Below are 21,145 nucleotides of genomic sequence, written 5' to 3'. Positions count from 1 at the left end.
GTTATAACGCGGTTTTCCTGTGGCTCCCGTTTTTTTTTTTTGCACACTGCACACACTGCACACAATCTCACTGCACACACAGCACACAATCTCACTGCACACACTGCACACACACTGCTCACTGCGCACACACTGCTCATTGCTCACACTGCACACACTGCTCACACTGACACACACTGCACACACACTACTCATTGCTCACACTGCACACACTGCACACACTGACACACTGCTCATTGCTCACACTGCACACACTGCACACTGCACACACACTCACACACACTCACACACCTACACACACTCTCACACACTCACACACACTCTCACACACTCACAGACACTTACACACACTTACACACACTCACAGACACACACACACTTACACACACTTACACACACTCACAGACACACACACTTACACACATTTTCACACACTCACACACACTCTCACACACTTACACACACCAGCACCAACACCCGCTCCCCCCCCCCTCCTCCTGCGCAGGCAGCGGGGACAAAGGTGGGGAGAAGGTGAAGCGGGGACCGGAGGGGCATCCCCCCTCCCATCTCCTGTCCCGCGGCCTGTCACGCGGTGACAGGGGGAAGCCGGGACCGGAGGGGCATCCCCCCTCCCATCTCCTGTCCCGCGGCCTGTCACGCGGTGACAGGGGGAAGCCGGGACCGGAGGGGCATCCCCCCTCCCATCTCCTGTCCCGCGGCCTGTCACGCGGTGACAGGGGGAAGCCGAGACCGGAGGGGCATCCCCCCTCCCATCTCCTGTCCCGCGGCCTGTCACGCGGTGACAGGGGGAAGCCGGGACCGGAGGGGCATCCCCCCTCCCATCTCCTGTCACGCGGTGACAGGGGGAAGCCGGGACCGGAGGGGCATCCCCCCTCCCATCACGCGGTGGCATCCCCCCTCCCATCTCCTGTCCCGCGGCCTGTCACGCGGTGACAGGGGGAAGCCGGGACCGGAGGGGCATCCCCCCTCCCATCTCCTGTCCCGCGGCCTGTCACGCGGTGACAGGGGGAAGCCGGGACCGGAGGGGCATCCCCCCTCCCATCTCCTGTCCCGCGGCCTCTCACGCGGTGACAGGGGGAAGCCGGGACCGGAGGGGCATCCCCCCTCCCATCTCCTGTCCCGCGGCCTCTCACGCGGTGACAGGGGGAAGCCGGGACCGGAGGGGCATCCCCCCTCCCATCTCCTGTCCCGCGGGGTGAAGGGGTGAAGATGCGCTGATGCGGCGGCCATTTTTTTTCCCCCGCGACCCCGTTTCTAACGCGGTGGTCTCGGGGTGGACCCCGAGGACCGCGTTATAACGAGGTTTACCTGTATATACAGTATAAAATAGATCTTTATATATTAACATTGGAAATCCTATATTCATGTATAGATTTCATTGTGTTTTTGGATATGTTTTGTGGTCATAGTAAGCAATAAATGCATTCATATATACCATCACAAACTACATGATATGCTGGGAATCACATATTTATCTAGGTGTGTCATTAACATGTTAGTTGCCAGCACCGTTACTGAAGGGTGTTTAAAATGTGCATGTGTTCTACACACAGGAAAAATATACATGCAAGATAAGTCTTGCCCCCTATTCAGAATACAGTAGGGCCCCACTCATTTTGCGGGTTCGGTTCCAGGCCCCCGCCGGAAAGCGGAACATAGGTTTTTTTTGTGCAAAGCGCATAAATGCTATGTCCACCTGCAATTTCCCGTCTCTCCTACGCCGACCCAGAATGCCTCAGAAATCTGCCCAGTATTGCATGGTTTCCAGCAAGTATCTGGAGTGCCAGGATATATTTTGGATAATAGAACAGGGGTTTTATAAATACAGTCAAATATATTATGACAGCTGAACAAAACTTGATGCTATGAGAAGTTTATTTGGATCCAATCAAATACTTTGCCAATCATCAAAATCTATTTCCCTGTTGAAATCCTCCTGACAATTTCTGACAACAAGTATCTATCTAAATGTGCCTCATAAATTATATTGAATTTAGCATACATCTGCTAAATTATCAGTAGCGCAGTAGAAATTAAAGTACATTAAATTTTACTAACAATGGGTCTCAGAAGAAGGCTGTTTGATTGTTTGATACCATGAAATGTGTTGGATTTTAAAGTACAATACTGGTAAAAGGAAACTTTATTTTCGAGCATCATTCAATTGTTGTATAGATTTGAATGTTCCATTATCAAACACTAGCTGAAAGTACCCAGCGTTGCTCAGGAATTCTAAGGCTGCGTCCCCGCTAGCGCTTAGCGGGCAGCGGTTACTTACATATATAGATATATGTAAGTCCCCGCTCACGGTGCGCGCGCGCACACACGCTCACTTGCGCGCACACACGCTCACCCGCGCTTAGGTTAACAAAAAAACTAACTTTCCAGCGCGCTCAACTACCCACAATGCCCCCCTCCCGTGTGCGCACGCGCGTAAATGCAGGACACCCGCCGCTCATGTTTGGAGCGCTCCCCAATCATGATCGCGCTCAGCACCAGTGGCGACTCAGCCTAAGAAACTAAAAAATACTGAGATTCATAAATGGATAATTACATTGTTTAGTTTCTTGATGCAAAATCCCCTGCTAAAAAACAACTCCACCCATAATACTTTCATTTTCTCTGAGGTCCTGACGTGTTCGATTAAGAGACGCCAATGCGTGTTTGTGGGACATTGTCCTCCCGTCCCAAACAATGATCTGGTACTCTTGAAAAACTTTGGCTGCTCCTGTATTTTTGCTAATGTTGCAAATGGGATTTTCAGAGTGATCAAATGAAGTGGTAACTTGAGGGTTGTGGACGAAAAATCATATAATTTGTGATATCATCAGTGAATTGTATCCAAACATGGACACAAATCTGCTCCTTGATCTCAGGAACCATCATGTAAAATGTGGTTATCCTATCTTAAGAGGTGTCCAAATGCATAGCGAACAGATATTTTTTTACCTACATGTCTTTTGTTGCCCGCCCTCCTGAGACCAAAGTGTATTCATTTGGAATGGCTTTTGGGCTCAAGTAATGAAGCATGTGATATGAAATGCTTGTGCTGTACTTTCTAGGGAAAGATCCAAATAGAAATAGCCGGTGCACAGCCAAAATAGCAAAGCTAGGACGTGGGGACCAAAAATATATTTATTGATTAAAAAACATAAAGTAGTGGTGCTGGTAATCCTCTAACATGTTTCACACTGGAAGTGCTTTATCAAAGAGCTCTTTGACACCTGCGACTGTCTCCCTCTTTGTGAGTGGGGTTTGGCTTGCATGTATACTCACATACCTTCACGATCACACAGTGTGGATACAACGCTGCGCTATACGTTTATGGACTCGTATGATCTCCGCTGCTGCTGCATATACAGTATGTGTAAAGATTGAACTGGACTATCATCACTGTATTATTTGTTTGTGTGGTCTTTTGAGCACCGGATTTTGGATTTGCATTAATCCTACCCACCAATTGCTGTACTTCCTAATTTGTTTTTGAACCCAAACAGAACAGAATAGCCCAGATTGGCTCACATCAGAGACATGACCTATCCTTGCTGGCTGACTGGGAGACTAGACCCTTCTGTAAGGCTAAGGCCCCGGTAACTCAGCTGCAACGCGCGCCCGCGAGATTGGCGGCGCGTGCAGCCGATTACCTGGTCTGCAGGGAGCTGCACTAAGAGAGACCGGGGGGGGGGGGGGGCGTGGCGGGGGAGTGACAGGGGCGCGGCCAGGACGTCACCCGGCAGGTTCGCCCTCATTGGCTGAACCGCCGGGGGGCGTGGCTTTGCGCTCCGTAGCGAGTCCTGCTCTCAATTCTATTGAGAGCAGGAGCAGCTCTCGCCTCAGCGCTGCGGCCCCCCCTCGCAGCGGGCCCGGCATCATTGAGGGGACGCTGTAGTAGGCAGCGGGGTCAAGCCCTAAGACTGAACATCAGGCGATGCAGGAGAGCCCCCTAGTATGTGTATAGACACAATGGCTGAGAGATGAAAATAGAATGAAGTAGAAATAACGTATACTTTTAGGAGTGCTCTATTTTTCTGTGTTCAGCTAGACATTTTAGGCACTTCTCCTTTAGGCCATTATGGTACAAGAAAAATAAGACCATTCATAGTGTGTATGCATAACTGCTTATGATGCATGAACACTGACTGCAGCATTTGAAGGTAATGTCGTTTTCTATGGTAGAAATGTGTGTGGATATGCATACAGTAAGTGCAATGTTTTTGTTCTGGATCTAGGGTGGGATGATTAACTGGAATCGCCTCTTTCAACCGTTACGACACCGGCGTGCTATAAATCAGGCAGAACCACAGGCTCCCCCACCTCCAGCTTCTGAAGAGCAGGTAAGAGAATGCATAAATACTCTCTAACTAGGTAAAGAATTCCCCATATACTTTGTCTACACTGGTACTAGTTTGCTGTGGGGTAGGGAGACTGTTGTCTTTTTACAAAGTACAAAAAGGAAATTACTGCAGAACTGAGTTCTGTCTCATCTGGAACGTAGTACAGTAGTAACTAAGAAAAAATCAACATTTTGCTTGTTCACTGCTACAAATTTTGCAGGTACAGTAGCTACCTGTGGAAGCCATTCTATACATTATTATTATATTTTTTTTTTAAACCTGTTTTAGCTTAAAATATTTTACTGAGAAAAGTACATTGAGGTGGATACCTCGTTGCATTATGATTGTAGGGTCAAAGGTGCCTCTTTCCTGCATTCACAGAGATGTAATCATTCTCTTTTTTTTATGCTCGTCTACAGTGACTGTTGGGTTGTTAATTAAGCATGAAAAACTTTGGCTTCTCCTCTATTAAATTAATTACTTACATACCAGGCGTGGGACTTAGTGCCCGTGGAGGCTTGTGTACTTCACGTGAAGCACATGAATGGTTGCAGTGTGTTGGAGAAGACTTTCAATTCAATGTTTTGGACTACAGATGTTAACATAGTGTTTTGTGGAGCCTTCAAAGTAGTATGCAGGGCTGCAGATGGCTTTCCCTGTGCCCAGAACTAGAGTATCCACATGTCGGCGGTCATGGAAATCCCCCTCTCTAACACTCTCTTTCCCCCTCCCACTCTCTCTCTCTCTCTCTCTCTCTCACCCCCTCTTTCTATCACTCCTCCCCTGTCTTTCACTCCCTCCTCCCCTGTCTTTCACTCCCTCCTCCCTCTTTCTCACCCCCTTCCTCTCACTCCTCTTTCTCCATCTCCTCCTCTTTCTCACTCTCCTCCTCTCTCTCATTCCCCACTCACACTTCTCCGCCCCCTTCTCTCTCTCACTCACTCTCCCCTCCCTCACGGAAATTGGGTTCGACTTTCAGGTGGGCCGAACTTACAGCATCAGCCAGCCAGAGCCACCGGGCCAGGAACACTTGTCCCGGCTCTGCCCTCCTGTCGGCAGCCCTGATAGTATATGTACAGTATGTGTTTGTGATTAACTTTTTATAATATCGTATAATACAGGGACCTGTTTTGGTTCCTATCAATGTACAGTATTTAATTTGGACATTGACATTCCCTGTCACTTATTCTTCTAGCGTCTTGTATAATGTTTGTTGTTTGGTTAATTTTACATTGAAACCTCAAGCGTGAATAAAGAAAATGGTAAAATTGCATATGTAAAAGGAATTGACTGTGTAGCCCTCAGGCTACCTGATATCTGTGGCTGCTTCCCTTGCAAAACAAGGCAGACAACTTGTATATTAAACATGTATTGTACATGAAGCAGTGTTTTTTTAAATCAGATCTCTGTGCGTGGCAAGATGTTATATGCCATGTTAGATGCATACACTATAAGACATCATTACTGTATGTAATTACAAAATTGTGACATTACTTTTGTGGCCATAAATGACCTGAGAGATCTTCTAGTGCCGAGGGTGGGCAACCCTGTCGCAAATCGCCACAGGTTGTGAATCGGCCATGAAAGTGTTGCAAATTTGAGTTTACCAGCTCTCACAGTAAAATAAACTTTTTCCTGACGGCGAGTGCTGGTTTCCGCTTTCTGAATGAGTCAACGAAGTTAACCTGCAGCAGGTGATAGTGCCGAGGTGAGTGAAGCAGCAGGTGATAATTCTGAGGTGAGTGACGCAGTAGCAGGTGATAGTGCTGAGGTGAGTGAAGCAGATGGTGATTGTGCTGAGGTGAGTGACGCAGTAGCAGGTGATAGTGCTGAGGTGAGTGAAGCAGCAGGTGATAATTCTGAGGTGAGTGACGCAGTAGCAGGTGATAGTGCTGAGGTGAGTGAAGCAGAAGCAGGTGATAGTGCTGAGGTGAGTGAAGCAGCAGGTCAGGTGATAGTGCTGAGATCAGTGAAGTAGCTCTATTTTGATCTGGTTTAATACTGATTGGCCGGCAAAGCCGGCCAATTCAGTTAAACAGCAATTCTACTTGTTGCCAAGTAGAACAAAGAAAAACCAGTCAAACAAATATATAAGGGAACCAACAAGTGCACTGGTAAAAGTGCATTTAAAAAAGAAGGGTTAACTCAAAAGAACCCATGATGGGGGATACCGAGCAGAGCACCCCGCCTAACGCCCACTGGGAGGCAAACTCCGAAACCGTCCCAGAAAACTCGGCGTACATGAACTCTGCCCGAATACGGGAGTGCACCAGCGCCCGGAATACTGCCACGATGTTCGTTGGGACCCCCCTCTCCAAACACTGCCTCCTGTTCTTGTAAATGGCTACCTTAGCCACTGCCAGGAGCAGGTTGACTAGGAGATCCCTAGGCTTATTGTCTCGGGACACTGGGCACCCAAAAATAAAAAGATGAGGGGAAAAACCCAGCCAGAACTGCAGAAGAAGGCTCCTCAAGGTGGATAAGAGGGGCTGCAGTCTGGCGCAGCTCAGATAAATGTGGAATACGGATTCCCGCTCGCCACAGAAGGGACAGGCGGCGGGGGAGTCCGTGAAGTGTGCCAAGTACTCTCCTGTGCTCAGTGCACAGTGGAGGACCCTCCAACTCAAATCCCGGGCGGGGCGGGGAACCAAAGCTGAATAGAGCTCTCTCCACCAGGGTCTCTCGCCCTCGTTCGCAGGAAATACCCGCCTCCAGATGGTATCTGGGTGGGTGACAAGGGCGAGGTAGTGCACTATATGGAGCACCAGAGAATACAGGACTTGCCGCGGAAACATGCCGGGGACATATCCCCCAACCTGCTGAGGTTGGGGGAGATAGGAGCCCGAGGGGGTTGCCGTGGTTTGGGTTCCACGCAAAGATCCGGAGAGCTGAAATTGATAGGTTGACAATGCTCTCCGGTCTGCAAAAGCCCCTCGATGAAGGTGCGTGAGTCGGGGTGGATTGCATCTTTATTCTCCCGGATCAAACGACGAGGGACACGGGCAGTAAGCATACCCATACGGGGCGCAAGCACCTCTGCGCTTACCCAGTCTCGCCGCTCATAGTCCAGGAGATCCCCGACTCTTGTCACTTGCGCCAGGATTAGCCGGCAGCAAATAGAGGGTGAATCCAACATCCGAGCCCCCACTGCCGGATTATACAGCAGGGGCTCGGCGAGGAAATCAACCCCCACCGCCTGTTCCTTCCTGGTCGCGGAGACCAGTTTTCAGGCCTTTAATAAGTCCCAGTAGTATGCCGGCAGCTCCGAGAGGTTTCTTCCTAAACCCTCGGGCCTGATGATAAACAGTTGCCGGTCATACCTCATACTGCGCAGCTGGTGAAAGAAACTGGTCGCCAGCTGGCACCACTGCGGAGACGGATCCGCGAATAGGTATCTCTGCAGGTATTGGAGGCGGAAAGTGTGTAACTGGGAGTGGACACACACCACTCCCTGTCCACCCTCCTCCAAAGGAAGGCACGCAACCCCCACAGAGACCCAATGCTTCCCCATCCAGAGAAAATCCATCAATCTCCTCTGGATCTTGTTGATAAATTCGGGGGGCGGACCCATGGCTATCAGCCGGTGCCAAAGCTGACTGGCCACCAGCTGGTTGATCACCAGGGTTCTTCCCCTAAGGGAAAGCATTCTCGACAGATACACCCATGACCCCAAACGAGCAATGACTCGTTCTTCAAGTTCACTGAAGTTTTCTGGGGCTGGGTCCTCCGCAGCAGACAGGTAGACTCCCAGATATTTGAGAGTATCGCTCCCCCACGAGATATTACGAAACGCGGGGGGCAAAGAGTCCACCTGTAAGGGACCCACCAAAATGCCGGAGCACTTGGACCAGTTGATCCGAGAAGAAGAGGCCGCGGTGTAGACCTCTTGGCACGCTTGTGCCCGCTCCAAATCATCTAGGTCCTGGGCCACGAGGAGCACGTCATCGGCATAAGCCGACAGGACTACCCCCATGCTGGGCTCCCGCAGCACCAGCCCGGTGAGCCTCCTCCTCAGTAGGCAGAGGAAGGGCTCGATGGCCAGCGCGTATAGTTGCCCAGACAGGGGACACCCCTGACGTATTCCCCGACCAAACACAAAAGGTGCCGTCAGGGACCAATTAATTTTTACCAGACACTCTGCAGAGGCGTACAGCATCCGGAGAAAGCCCACAAATTGTGGGCCAAAGCCAAACTCCCGCAGGGTCTGCATGAGGTAACGGTGATCCACCCTGTCAAACGCCTTCTCCTGATCTAGGGACAGGAGGGCGAGTGACAGACCAGTCCTCTGCGCGTGATGTAGCAGGTCCCGGACCAGAAAAATGTTGTCATGAATGCTCCGACCCGGGACAGTATAGGACTGGTCGGGGTGAATCACCTCTGCCAGCACGGACGTGAGCCTCAGCGAGAGCGCTTTGGCTACAATCTTATAATCCGTGCTGAGCAGTGAGACCGGTTGCCATTTAGAGATCTGGCGGAGATCCCCCTTCTTCGGCAGCAGAGACCGTATTGCCCGCCGACATGAAAGGGGCATCTCACCAGCCTCCAGGGCTTCGGCCAGGACCTCGGTGAAATCAGGTCCCAGCATCTCCCAAAAAAACCGGGTAGAACTCCACAGTCAGCCCGTCTAGCCCCGGCGCTTTTCCGTGGGACATGAGATTAAGAGCTTCAGAGAGCTCGGCCAGAGTCAAAGGTAACTCAAGCCGCTCTCTTCCACCCTCGCTGACCGTGGGAAGCCCCTCCCATAAGACCCTGCACGCATCCGGCTGGATGGACTCCGGAGAGAAAAGATCTACGTAAAACCTCTGGGTTCTGTCCCGGATGCTCTCCGGATCAGTCAGAGGGGTACCGTCCTCTGCTAGCAAGCAGGTGATATGTTTACGGTTTCCCCTCTTTTTCTCCAGCGCGTAGAAGAGGCGCGACCCGCGACCCTCTTCCCGAAGGAAGTGGATGCGGGATCGCACATACGCCCCCCGAGCTCTCCGATCTTCCAAGTCCCGGAGAGCGCACTTCCTCTCCACGTACGCACACTGCAGGAATTGGTCTCCTGCCACAGACAGCCGCCTCTTGAGATCGAGCACCTCTTCCCTAAGGGTCTCGATCTCTGCATCGCGCCGCCTGCTGGCACCTTTAGTGTGCTCTTGACAAACGAGGCGCAGATGAACCTTGCCCACGTCCCACCACTGCTCTAACGTGGCAAAGTCTGACCTGCAACCTCTCCAGGCCATCCAAAAGTCTCGGACCGACGTCGCAAACCCCTTGTCCTCCAACAAAGTATTGTTGAAATGCCAATAGGCGGCCGAGGGCGCTGTTGGTATTAGCGCAACCGTCACGGACACACAATTGTGGTCCGAAAACGGCGCTAGCCTAATGGTACTGGACTGAGCTCGCGACAGGCTGTGGCTGGATATGTACAGCCTATCGATCCGGGACCAGGATATCCGTCCACCTCTAAACACTCTAACATAGGTGAACTCAGTGGATACCCCGGGATGTTGTTCTCGCCAGACGTCTACCAAGGAGTAGCGGGTGATAACCTCCCGCAAGGCTGACGCAGAACCCGGGTGTGGCTCCGGACCATTCCGGTCCCTCAGAGCCTCGAGGGTGCAGTTAAAATCACCCCCGAGCACGACGTGTTCGTCCGCGTCGACTGTCTCCAGGTATTCGGACAATCTGACGAAGAACTGCCTTCTCAGGGGTCCGGTGGCAGGAGCATACACGTTCAAGAAATTAAACGTGTAGTCCTCGTGCCGGACCCTAAGATGCAACAGGCGACCTGGAACAACAGTTTTGGCAAACAGCAGCTCAGGTTGAAAGGATTCAGAGAACAGGGTCACCACCCCACAAGAAGTCGAAGTGAGGTGGCTGAAAAAGACCTTGCCTCGCCACTCCAGATGCCAGCTGGCTTCAGCTTCTGGAGTGGTATGGGTTTCCTGCAGGAAACTCACAGAATACTTTCCCTTTTGTAAAAAGGAGAGTACCTGGAACCTGCAAAACCCGTCCTTACATCCATTTACGTTTAGCGTACCGATGCTCAAAGCCATTGGTAATCAAGAGTCTTGCTTCCCATAGGCGCTCAGGGTACTATACCCTGAGAAGCCCTTACGTGCTCTCGCAACACCTTGTTAAACTTTAGGACCCGAACATGTTCGATAGTCCCGGAAAGTTTGGCCTTGTGGTTAGCCTTGATATATACTCTGAGAGAGTGGAGAATGACCAAAGCATCCTTCCACCTCTCAAGGGCCAACTGCACCTTCGTATGTCTGTGTCTACAGAGGGTAGCATCCAGGAAACTATCTCCCGGGCAGGGATAACGGGGATCGAGGAGTCCACCGACTCCATGGTGCCAGAGGACTCCCCACTGAGCCCCAACTCCCCAGGCTCCTCTTGGCTGGAGAATTCAAGACCCCTGTCCTTCTCTGCGGGGGCCTCTCTCAGCCCTAGATTGGATTCCCTCCTCGGTGTTTCCACGAGGGGGTCCACTGTGCTCTCCACCTCCATCCCGAGTCAGGATGTTCAGGGGCAGCTGGTGGCGACATGGCAGAGGCAGTGGTCTCCCGAGAGTCCTCGGGGGCCACAGAAGCACACAATGCCCTACTATTTTCCTCAAACGCCATACAGATGAATGGCATGCCACGGGTGTTCGCATCACCTGCAGGAGGGCACTCACCATCCGCGGGAGAGCCCCCACCATCGGCGGGAGGGCCCTCACCATCCGTGGGAGGGCCCTCACCATCCGCGGGAGGGCCCTCACCATCTGCGGGAGGGTCCTCACCATCCGCGGGAGGGCACTCACCAACCGTGGGAGGGCACTCACTAGCAAGGACCTCAAAGGGAGGGTCTATCCCAGCATTCACTCCCAATAAAGTGCCTGCCCAAAACTCCGCACTAAGAGGGTTCAGGTCAGACAACTCCCAGATGTAATCGGAAGTGCTCACCAAAACACCCTCCAAACCCCCACCCACGGTGGTCAGCCCTAACCCATCTCCTTCCTCTGGTGACGCAAACCGGGGCTTTTTATCCCTATGTATGTCACCCGAAGGCGGTCCAACCAGAAGGGGATCCCGGTCGACCCCCGGGTCCCCGAAGACAGGTATCTTTTTTGTTTCCGGTGGGGTAAATTCACCGAAACACAAGTCTCTGGGGGATGCTCTCCAACCCAGAGGGGCTCCCCAACGTCTATCTCTAGGGGTAAGGCCTCATGCTGTTGAGCACTTTGGCCTTCCACCCCAGAGACGTCGGGTACCTCCTCTTGCATTCCTTCCAGATCTTCGAGGGGGGGGGGGGCTGTTCATTTATGGGATCCAGCTCACACTGATTAATCCCAACCAGTGGGCTGGATGAAGCCACCTCGTGCGGAACTGATGTTGCGTTCCCTTTAGGAGACATCCGCGGGTGAACGTAATCCGGTTCACCCACCTCGACCTCCTCAAACACTCTCTTGTTTTTATTTTTAAATTTGCTCTTCCTGGGGATTGATTCCCCAGGAGAGGGTGCCGCTGCCTCTCCAGCAGGAGCTTCCTCCTGCTCCCCCGCACCCTGTTCTTGGGGGGGGGACAGCGACAACAGAGGGTGACTGTTGTGGGGTGGCTTTTACATTCTCTCTCTGATCTTTAGGGAGAGGTGCAGATGTCACCGCCCGAGATGAGGCAGCGACATCTTCTGCGGTCCCAGGGGGGACCTGGGCTCTCGAGGGCTTTACCTTCTCCCTCTGTTCTTTTGGGAGAGGTGCAGATGTCACCGCCCGAGATGGGGCAGCGACATTTCCTACGGTCCCAGAGGAGACCTGGGCTCTCGAGGGCCCCGCTGTGGTAGGCACAGCGGTATCGGGTGTCTTGGCAGAGGGAGGGGCGGGTGCAGGAGCTGAGGTGGGATTCCTGTTCTTTTTGGGGCAACTCCTACGAGTGTGCCCCAGCTCCTTGCACAGATAACACCTAACCCCCTACGTGCCATAGAAAAAAGTATATTGAATGCCCTCGTAGGGCACCCTAAAGGAACCCTCCACAGATTCTGTGCTCCCCGGCAGCAGCAGTTGTACCTGCCGCCTAAATGAGAGCACATGCCTCAGCGCCCTATCCCTGCAGCCCAAAGGCAATTTTGTTATAGGAGACTTAATGTCTCCCAGGGTTTGCAGGTGCGGCCGCAAGAGGCTGCCTGGGATGAAGGGGGGCACATTTGAAAGAATGACCTTTGTGCCTAACCCCTCCATGTGTTCTATAGGGATATAGATCCCCCCTACATTGATGCCTTTCTGCACCAGGCTGTGGGTGGCAGCCAGCGTACGGAGGAAGAAAATGCCCCTCCCATACATCTTGCTGGCCGCCACCACAGCAGAGGGACCCACAACGTCTGCCACAGCCCTTACATAGATTTCCATGTTAAGGCCAGGTGACATTGGGCATCTTACCCCAAGCTTCCTGCTCACACCGGGCGTGGCCCCAGCATTGTTGTTGCTGGGGTCGACGCCTGCAGCTGTTATCTGCGCCCATGTTTCAACTGGGGCCGCAGGGGCCACGCTGCTAACAGGCGCTGGGGGAGGCGTGGCCAGGGCACTGGAAGGACCAGGCCAAGGGCTGTGACTAAGAGTGTTGCTCCTAGGGGCCACAGTTTTTGGTGTTCGGTATCCGGGTGTGGTCCCCGTTGCTACACTACTCCTACCTCCCTTAGGCATGATAATAATAAGCCTTTTAGTCAGGGGAGGAGGTAGTGTTTATAGAGAAAGGTGCAATTAGGAACTGTCCGTTTAAGAACCAATTAACCTCTGTGCAAAGGGAGGGGGAAAAAAGACAGCTTTTAAACCTGCTGTAGTTTTCCTCCTTTTCCCTTATTACTCTCTCTCTCTGTTGCAATAAGCCACACAATGTATAAGTCATTAAAGAAAAGACACAGAGCTCTTAATTGCAGGTGAGAAAAGAGGAATCAGGCTTAAGAAAAAGTGAAAATAGAAGTAAAACAACCAGGGGTGTGGGAGGGGAGAGGGGTTGAAAGCTACAGTACCAGCCAGCCAAAATGCAGCTTTTGCTGGGTTGAAAAAACACTGCAGTCCCTGGGTGAAAAACCAAAAACGGTTTTTAAACCCCAAAAACAACCTTTAAACCTCTACAAAACACACAATCCCCCACAGTTTCACTCCAAAATAACACAAATGAAAAGAAGAATACAACCTGATTCCACAATGCCTAGGAGCTCTGTACATACACTTCTGAGGGAAGCAGCAGCAGGTGACAGTGCTGAGGTGAGTGAAGCAGACGAACAGTGTGTGTTGTTTTAAATGTTCGATTGAGCAACCTAATTTCTCATTTTTTCATGGTGTGACGATTTTCACTTCTCATTCGCCACACCTTTGGCTACATTGAAAAATAGGTTGCCCACCTCTGTATAGTGAGTGCCTCTGCAATCAGCCCTTTTCAGTGTGACGTGGATAGGGGTTAATGTAGTCACATTAGGCATTTCTGCCACAGTGCACATCCAAGCAAGAATATTACATAATACCCGATCTAAAAATGCTCAGAGTCTAATTGTCGTGATTGGGAATAAAAACAGGTTGTTTACAAAGAGCATGCTCTATGTCTGGACATTACCGCAATCTCAGCTCATAAAGCAAGGTTACAGATTTTAGCACCTTTGTGCAAGACAGCCCTTCCTACCTGGTCAGAGTTGTAATTTTAGACTCTTTAATACACAGCTGCTCATATGTACTAGCACCTTCAAATGAAACGCATGCAAAATTACGCAAGTCCTGTGGAGACAACTAACATTATGGAAAACCCCCAACTATTAATAAACCCGTCCTAAACTTTTCATCTTGAAGACTAAAGGGGGGAAAAGTCAGATACTTTTTGCATCTTGATTGAGAGCAGAAAAACAGTGCCTGACCAAATAATAAGAAAGAAAAAGAAGACCACAGCTACAGTAGGAGTTGGTGATGTGAGGTTCAAACATCGGACCATAATTCACAGCAGGTTTCACATTTGGTGTCTTCTACCCCTGACAAGATGGGTATTTTGCAGCTTGTTCATATTGTCAAAGTTTTTTTTTTTTTTTTTTTTAAACGGTTTAGTCCTTTCAAGTGTGTGGTTTTTTTTACTTAAAAAAATTCACACACGGGGAACTTCCGGTGACGTCACCCGGCATGGACGGCTGCTAGAGGAGCTCCTGAAACCCGCGGGTTAAACAACGAAAAAACCCCTACTTAAACTTAAAATTTTCGGACGAAATTAGTCCCGCCGGATAGACAAACAGAAGGGGAATGTCAAAAACGAAAAAAGCGAACAACCAGCCTGTTTCTAAATTTTTCACACCGTCTCAACGAGGGAAGAACAGCACTATGAATCCCCAAGATGGCGACGGACCGCATGGCGCTACCTCCCAATCTGGGAAAAAGACCCAGCCAAGCGAAAAAAACCCTACAAGCCCAGAACACACAATAACCAGGGCATATTTGGAGGAACTGATGGCTGGCATGGCCGCTACGCTCAAAACTTCCTTCCAAACGGAATTGCGGGCTGCAGTGAGTGACATTAGGAGAGAAATATCAGGGCTGACAGAAAAGACCACGACCCTGGAGAACAGGCTCTGCGAATCCCTACAAAGACAGGGAGAGGCAGAAGAAGAGATCAGCCGCCTAGGTGAAGAGATCTCCCTCCTCAAGGAAGGCATGGAGGAACAGGAAAATCGTGACCGGCGACAGAACATTCGTGTGAGGAATGTTCCAGAGTCGGTCACGCAGGAACAAATCCGGCCTTACCTACTGGAGCTCTTCAATATGGTCTGCGGGGAGCTGGAAGAAAAGGAGTTGGAAATGGACAGAGCCCATCGTGCGCTGGGACCCAAGTCTGATGATCCAAAACGAAGAAGGGACATCATAATAAAAATGTATAAATACACCTCCAAAGAAAAAATCATCTCAGCATGCCGAGACATGGGAGAAATAACATTTCAAAACGAGACCCTACAAGTCTACAATGATTTGTCAAAAGCAACAAGAGACCGCAGACGGGAGTTAAAGCCGCTGACTAACTTGCTCCGTGAGAAGGGAATACCATACAGATGGGGCTTTCCGTTTAAGATCTCGGTGAACAGAAATGGAAAGTTCCTGTCCCTGAAGTACCCCGCGGACATGGCCCCATTTGCAAAGGCCTTGGGCCTAACTCCTCCACAAGGATGGCTACCAGGCAACCCGTCATCTAGTGAAGCTGCAGGAGACCCGCCTCGGATATCGGAGAGGATCGCGGCCCAGCACTCCAGGGACAAGCAGTAACATCCACCACCGCACTCAAACAACACCCCCCCCCCTCCCTACGTGATCCCGAGGAAGAGAGGAGACCCACAACCACATTAGAAGGCACCCCATCGGACCGGAGCAGTACCTGGAGAGGAGCCGCCGACTTCCCGAACGAGACGACACTGGACACCGCTCCCCACACTGAACCACGTGCACCTACTCCCGCGATGGCACCGGAGCTGATCCCGCCAGCTGCTTTAAAATCCTGGTGTACACCCGGCTCGATCGGATGGAGCAGGAGCGTGGTCTCCCCAATTCCAATACGCGAGGAGAGCCGGGTCCTCAGCCTTGCTCTGCTAAGCCCCGACCTCCAGTCTTTCTGGTGGCCCCGCGGGGGTGTGTGCCCCCCCCCCCTCCCTCCAGCCAGTTGCCCCGATTCTTCGGGATGTTTTTTTGTTTTTTGGCATACGGGGGGGGGGGGGGGGTATGGCCCATCGGCGGGTGGGCCCGAACCGACGGGGAACACACCGACTCAGGCGACGAAGGACAATTATGGCCCAGGGGAACCGGACCACCCGAGTTGTCTTAAGGGACGCAAAAACACAAATTGAGGTTTGGCGCCCTGGAGGCCGTGAGTAATGTGATAAAATGTTATGTTATGGAAGGCACCCCACAGCCCCCCCCCACTCCCCATTTCAACCATAACCTAAGCACATAGCCCCCCTCCCTCCCCATCCTCCCCCCCCCCGCCCCCCCATACATGAAAGCAAAGAAGTGTAAACAATAAATAAAATACCCCTGTGTCCCCCATCATACTTTCCCCCCCCCCTGGAACGACTCCCAGGGGATCACAGAGATAATATACAAAACTGTGAAACACCTGTCCTGTTGGAAGCGGGCCGTTACCCTCACCCCCCCCAATTCACATCCCCCCCTTTCCCCCCCTCCCCCCCCCCCCCCGGTGCTATATAAAAGTTGAGAAGTACATGCAAAGTATGATGTGCACCCATGCCTCCCCTTGAAATAACACCCGAGGGAAGCAGGGGTATATAAGGAAACTAAATGGGCCTCGGCCGATTGCCAGGCAGTATACAGCATATTTATGGTATAGAGTGGTACTAGAGAAGCAACATACAAGAAAGTGAAATGCCCACACTGTCTGAAATGTTCCGTCAACCCCCCCCCTTCCCCCCTACTCCCCCCCCCCCACTCCCCACCCCACCCCGGCACGATATAAAAGTTGAGAAGTATATGCAAAATGTGACCTGTACCTAGGTCTTCCCTTGGAACAGCACCCAGGAGAAGCAAGGGTATATAAGGAAACCAAATGTATCGGGGCTGAGTCCCAGACAATATATGGTATACCTATTGCAAAGAGTGATAAAACAGAAGCAATATATAAAAATGTGAAATGACTGCTCTGTCAGTAAGGCTTCATCGAACCCACCCCCCCCCACCCCTCACCCCCACCCTCCCCACCCCTACCCCCCCCCCCACCCCTCACCCCCACCCCAGTATTATATAAAAGATGAGAAGCATATGCAATAGGTGAGGTGCACCTATGCCTTCCCACCCCTCCTCCCCCCCCTCCTCCCCCCCCCAGTATTAAATAAAAGCTAAGGAGTATATGCAATGGGTGAGACGCACCTATACCTTCCCACCCCCCCTCCCCTCCTCCCCCTCCCCTCCTCCCCCTCCCCCTCCTCCCCCCCCAGTATTAAATAAAAGAGTACATGCAACGGGTGAGGTGCACCTATATCTTCCCGTGGGATAGCACTCAGAGGAAGCAAAGATATATAAGGAAATTAAATGTGCCTTGGCTGATTTCCAGACAGCATATAGTATACTTATTGGATAAAGTGGTACTATTGAGGCAATATACAAAAATGTGAAATGTCTTTATTGCTGGAAATGTTTCGTCAACCCTCCACCCCCCCCTCCCCCCCCCCGCCGTCCCCCCCCTCCCCCCCCGCCGTCCCCCCCCTCCCCCCCCGCCGTCCCCCCCCTCCCCCCCCTTCACTCCCCCCCCCCCCCGGGTGCTATACAAAAGTTGAAAAATGTATGCAATAAATGATATGTACCTATGTCCTCCCTTGGAACAGCACCTAGAGGAAGCAAAGGCTCATAGAAAAACTAAATGTGCCTAGGCTAATTTCCAGACAGTATATAGTATACTTATTGTATAGAGTGGTACAACAGACGCAGCACACAAAAATGTGAAATGCCCACACTGTTGGAGAGGCTCTGTCAAACCCCCCCCACCCCCCCATCCCCCCCCATCCACCCCCCCCATCCACCCACCCCCAACCCCCCCCTCACCCCCCCCACCCCTCACCCCCCCCCCCTCACCCCACCCCACCCCCCACCCCATCCCCCCCCCCTCACCCCATCCCCCCCCCCCCCTCCCACTCAGACGAAGCAAATTTACAGAAGAAAGTTGAAACTGCTTGGGTGGAAAATCAAAATGTGCACAGTGGGTCCATGGTGTAATGTTACATAACAGATGCTGTACAAAAATGCGAAATGTTTAAACTGCCTGAATCACACCTTCACCCCCCCCCTATCTCCCCTTACCTGTGGACTGAGGATCTACGTAAAAAAGGGGTTAAGTAAATTCTATAGAGGGTTTGGACCCCTCAGACGTCCAACGGTGGACTGACCCGGAACCACCCCAGAAGGGCTCTTATAGCCCAAATGCCGGCTGTTTTTTTTTTTTTTCCACAAAAAGGTTTTTATTATTGGATTACAGTACATTGCATACAGTGTCTACCAACCCGCTATCTTTCTTTATTGTACTATGACCCAATTTTTCTTTTTTCTAACGTCCTCCGTTTTGACACAGACATACCGGGTAGACGCACTCACGGACCTAACAAACCAGACGGACACAGCAAAGGGGGGGGGGGGGGGGGGGGAGGGGGGGCGAGCTCATTGTCTTCTCTGTGTTCACCGAGTCTACTCTTGTCTATTCTCAAAGGAGCAGCTTGTACCCGTGGGCGTTCTACTTACCGTCTGCCCTACCTGTTCCCCTTTTACACGCTGTCTGTACTGGTTCCTCATAGGAGAATGCATCTAGTTATATTATGGCATGATGGTGGCGGTATTCACCCCCGGGATGTCCGAGTGGTCTAGCCACTTGGTCCAAATTTTGAGGAAATTTGTGCCGGTGTCGTTGACCAGACTCGTCAACTGTTCCATCCGGCAAATATACCATATTCTGTTCCGAATTTTTGTAATTGTGGGTAGGTCTGGGAGCTTCCACATAGCTGCGAGTTCGCACCTCATGGCTGTTGCAAAGTGTGCAATCAATTTTTGCGCCGGTCTGTCTATTCCCCGAGTGCGCCTGCCCAGCAGGAACAGCCAAGGGTCTAGGGGGACCGGTCGTCCGAGAATACTCGTTAGCCAATCCTGGATTTCCTCCCATAGAGGAGCCACTTTTGGGCAACTCCACAGCATGTGAAGCAAGTCCGCCTGTTCCCCACATTGTTTTGGGCACAATGGTGGGTAGCCTTTGACGAACTTTGCTAATCGTGTTGGGGTGAGATACCACCTCATTAGGACTTTATATGCATTCTCCTTTAAGGTGGTGCATATAGAGCTTTTCGCTGCTGCCAGTACTATTGTGGACCAGTCTTTGTCTTCTAGCGTCTCCCCTAAGTCTGTTTCCCATTTAATTCTATAGTTAAGTTTAGTGTCAACGTCCTTTCCAGGGCAGACCACCTCTCTGTATATCCGAGAAGTAAGTCCCGATGTGTCCGTGCCTCTGGAACACAGCTGCTCAAAATTTGTGCGCTTGGGGCGTTTGGGAATTTTCATATAAAATGCTCGCACCTGGAGGTATCTAAAAAATTCAGAATTGGGCATCTCTGTTTCTGATCGAATTTGTTCGAATGTTTTGATAGCTTGGTTTCCCTCCAGGTGTAGTAGCCTAGTAATGCCTTTTGCTTTCCAGACCGCTAGGTTCTTGCGTAACATACCCGGAGCGAAATCAGGGTTCCCCGTAATCGGGGTCATAAGTGTGTTCTGGGTTGTCAGGGCACACTTGTGTTTGGTGTTCTCCCAAGTAGCCAAAGAGCATTTCACTGCGGCCAGCGGTTCACTTAAGGTCTGTTGTATTTTTTTGGGTAGCCAAATTAGATCCTGTATCTCTACGGGGTCACAGCAAGCCTTTTCCAACTCAACCCACCTCCGCAGGCTAGGTTGCATGTGCCACTGAGTAATTTGGGATAATTGTGCCGCTTTGAAGTACGATATCAAGCAAGGTACCCCCAAACCTCCTCTAACTGTTGGCCTTGTAAGGATGCTATTTTTTATACGTGGTTTTTTATTACCCCAGACGAATTTCACCATAGAGGACTGTAAACGGAGGATGTCGTCTCTGATCACTTGTATCGGAAGGGTCTGAAACAGATACAAGATTCGGGGGAGGAGATTCATCTTAAGGCACTGGATCCTACCGATCCACGAAATTGTGTGGCCTGACCAGATCCGTAGATCCTCCTTCAGAGTCCTAATTAGCCTGGGGTAGTTGGCTTTGTAGAGGGCGTCGTAGTTTTTGGTTATATAGATACCTAAATATTTTATGGAGGAGGCTTGCCATTTGAAATTAAAATTTAGTTCAATCAATTTTTCGGTGACCTTTGGCAGGTTGATATTTAGTGCTTCTGATTTTGTCTGATTGATTTTGAATCCCGAAATCTTATTAAAATTGTCTAGCAAACTGAAGACATTTGGCAGGGAGGTAAGGGGTTTGGATAACATTAGTATAATGTCATCTGCATACAGGGCCACTTTGTGTGACTGATCATTTATCTGTATACCTGTTATGTCGGGGGAGTTGCGGATGTGTGCCGCTAGGGGTTCTATACATAATGCAAAAATGAGTGGGGACAGGGGGCATCCCTGTCTGGTGCCGCTCTTTATAGGAAAGTCATCCGACGGGAAGCCCTGGTGTCTGACCTTCGCCCTCGGTTCCCTGTAAAGAGCCAGAATAGCTCCCAACATTCTCCCCCCTATGCCGAACATTCCCAGCGTCTCTGTGAGATAGGGCCAATCGATGCGGTCGAAGGCCTTTTCAGCGTCCAGACTCAATGCCATAGACGGGATGCGTTTTCTATGTGCCAAATCAATTAAATCTATTATCCGTCTAGTATTGTCTGTAGCTTGCCTCCCGCATATGAACCCTACTTGATCGGGGTGGACCAGCTTCGGCATGACTATATTCAGACGGTTAGCTAGCAATTTGGAGAAGATTTTGGTGTCTGAATTGATGAGAGAAATAGGCCGGTAGCTTTTGCAATCCGCTGGGTCCTTTCCTGGTTTGGGGATCACTGTTATAGACGCTTGGAGCATCTGACCAGGGATAGGGGCACCATCTAAGAATGAGTTAAATAATCGGGCCAGGTGAGGCACTAGTGTTTTTCTGAATTTTTTATAGTATAGGTTAGAGAAGCCATCCGGGCCTGGGGCTTTGGACGGCTTTAGTGCTTTTATTACCTCTGCTATTTCCTCACCTGAGAAGTCTTCCTGTAATGCCTCCCTTTCCAATCTGCTCAGGCTGGGTAGTTTT

The 21,145-nt window shown here is 51.0% G+C and overlaps 1 protein-coding gene across 1 annotated transcript in view; it reads left to right on the top strand.

Annotated features, from left to right (window-relative positions):
* The window catches only part of UBAC2 (UBA domain containing 2), a 190,932-nt gene that overhangs the window by 147,507 nt on the left and 22,280 nt on the right, over positions 1-21,145 (top strand). Inside the window, exon 9 of the mRNA XM_075590786.1 lies at positions 4,251-4,355. Within this exon, the coding sequence (XP_075446901.1) occupies positions 4,251-4,355 (105 nt within the window). The remainder of the gene's footprint in view (positions 1-4,250; positions 4,356-21,145) is intronic.

This window comes from Ascaphus truei, chromosome 3 (genome assembly GCF_040206685.1).
Source record: "Ascaphus truei isolate aAscTru1 chromosome 3, aAscTru1.hap1, whole genome shotgun sequence".
NCBI lineage: Eukaryota > Metazoa > Chordata > Amphibia > Anura > Ascaphidae > Ascaphus > Ascaphus truei.
This window is presented reverse-complemented; position numbering and strand designations above follow the sequence as displayed.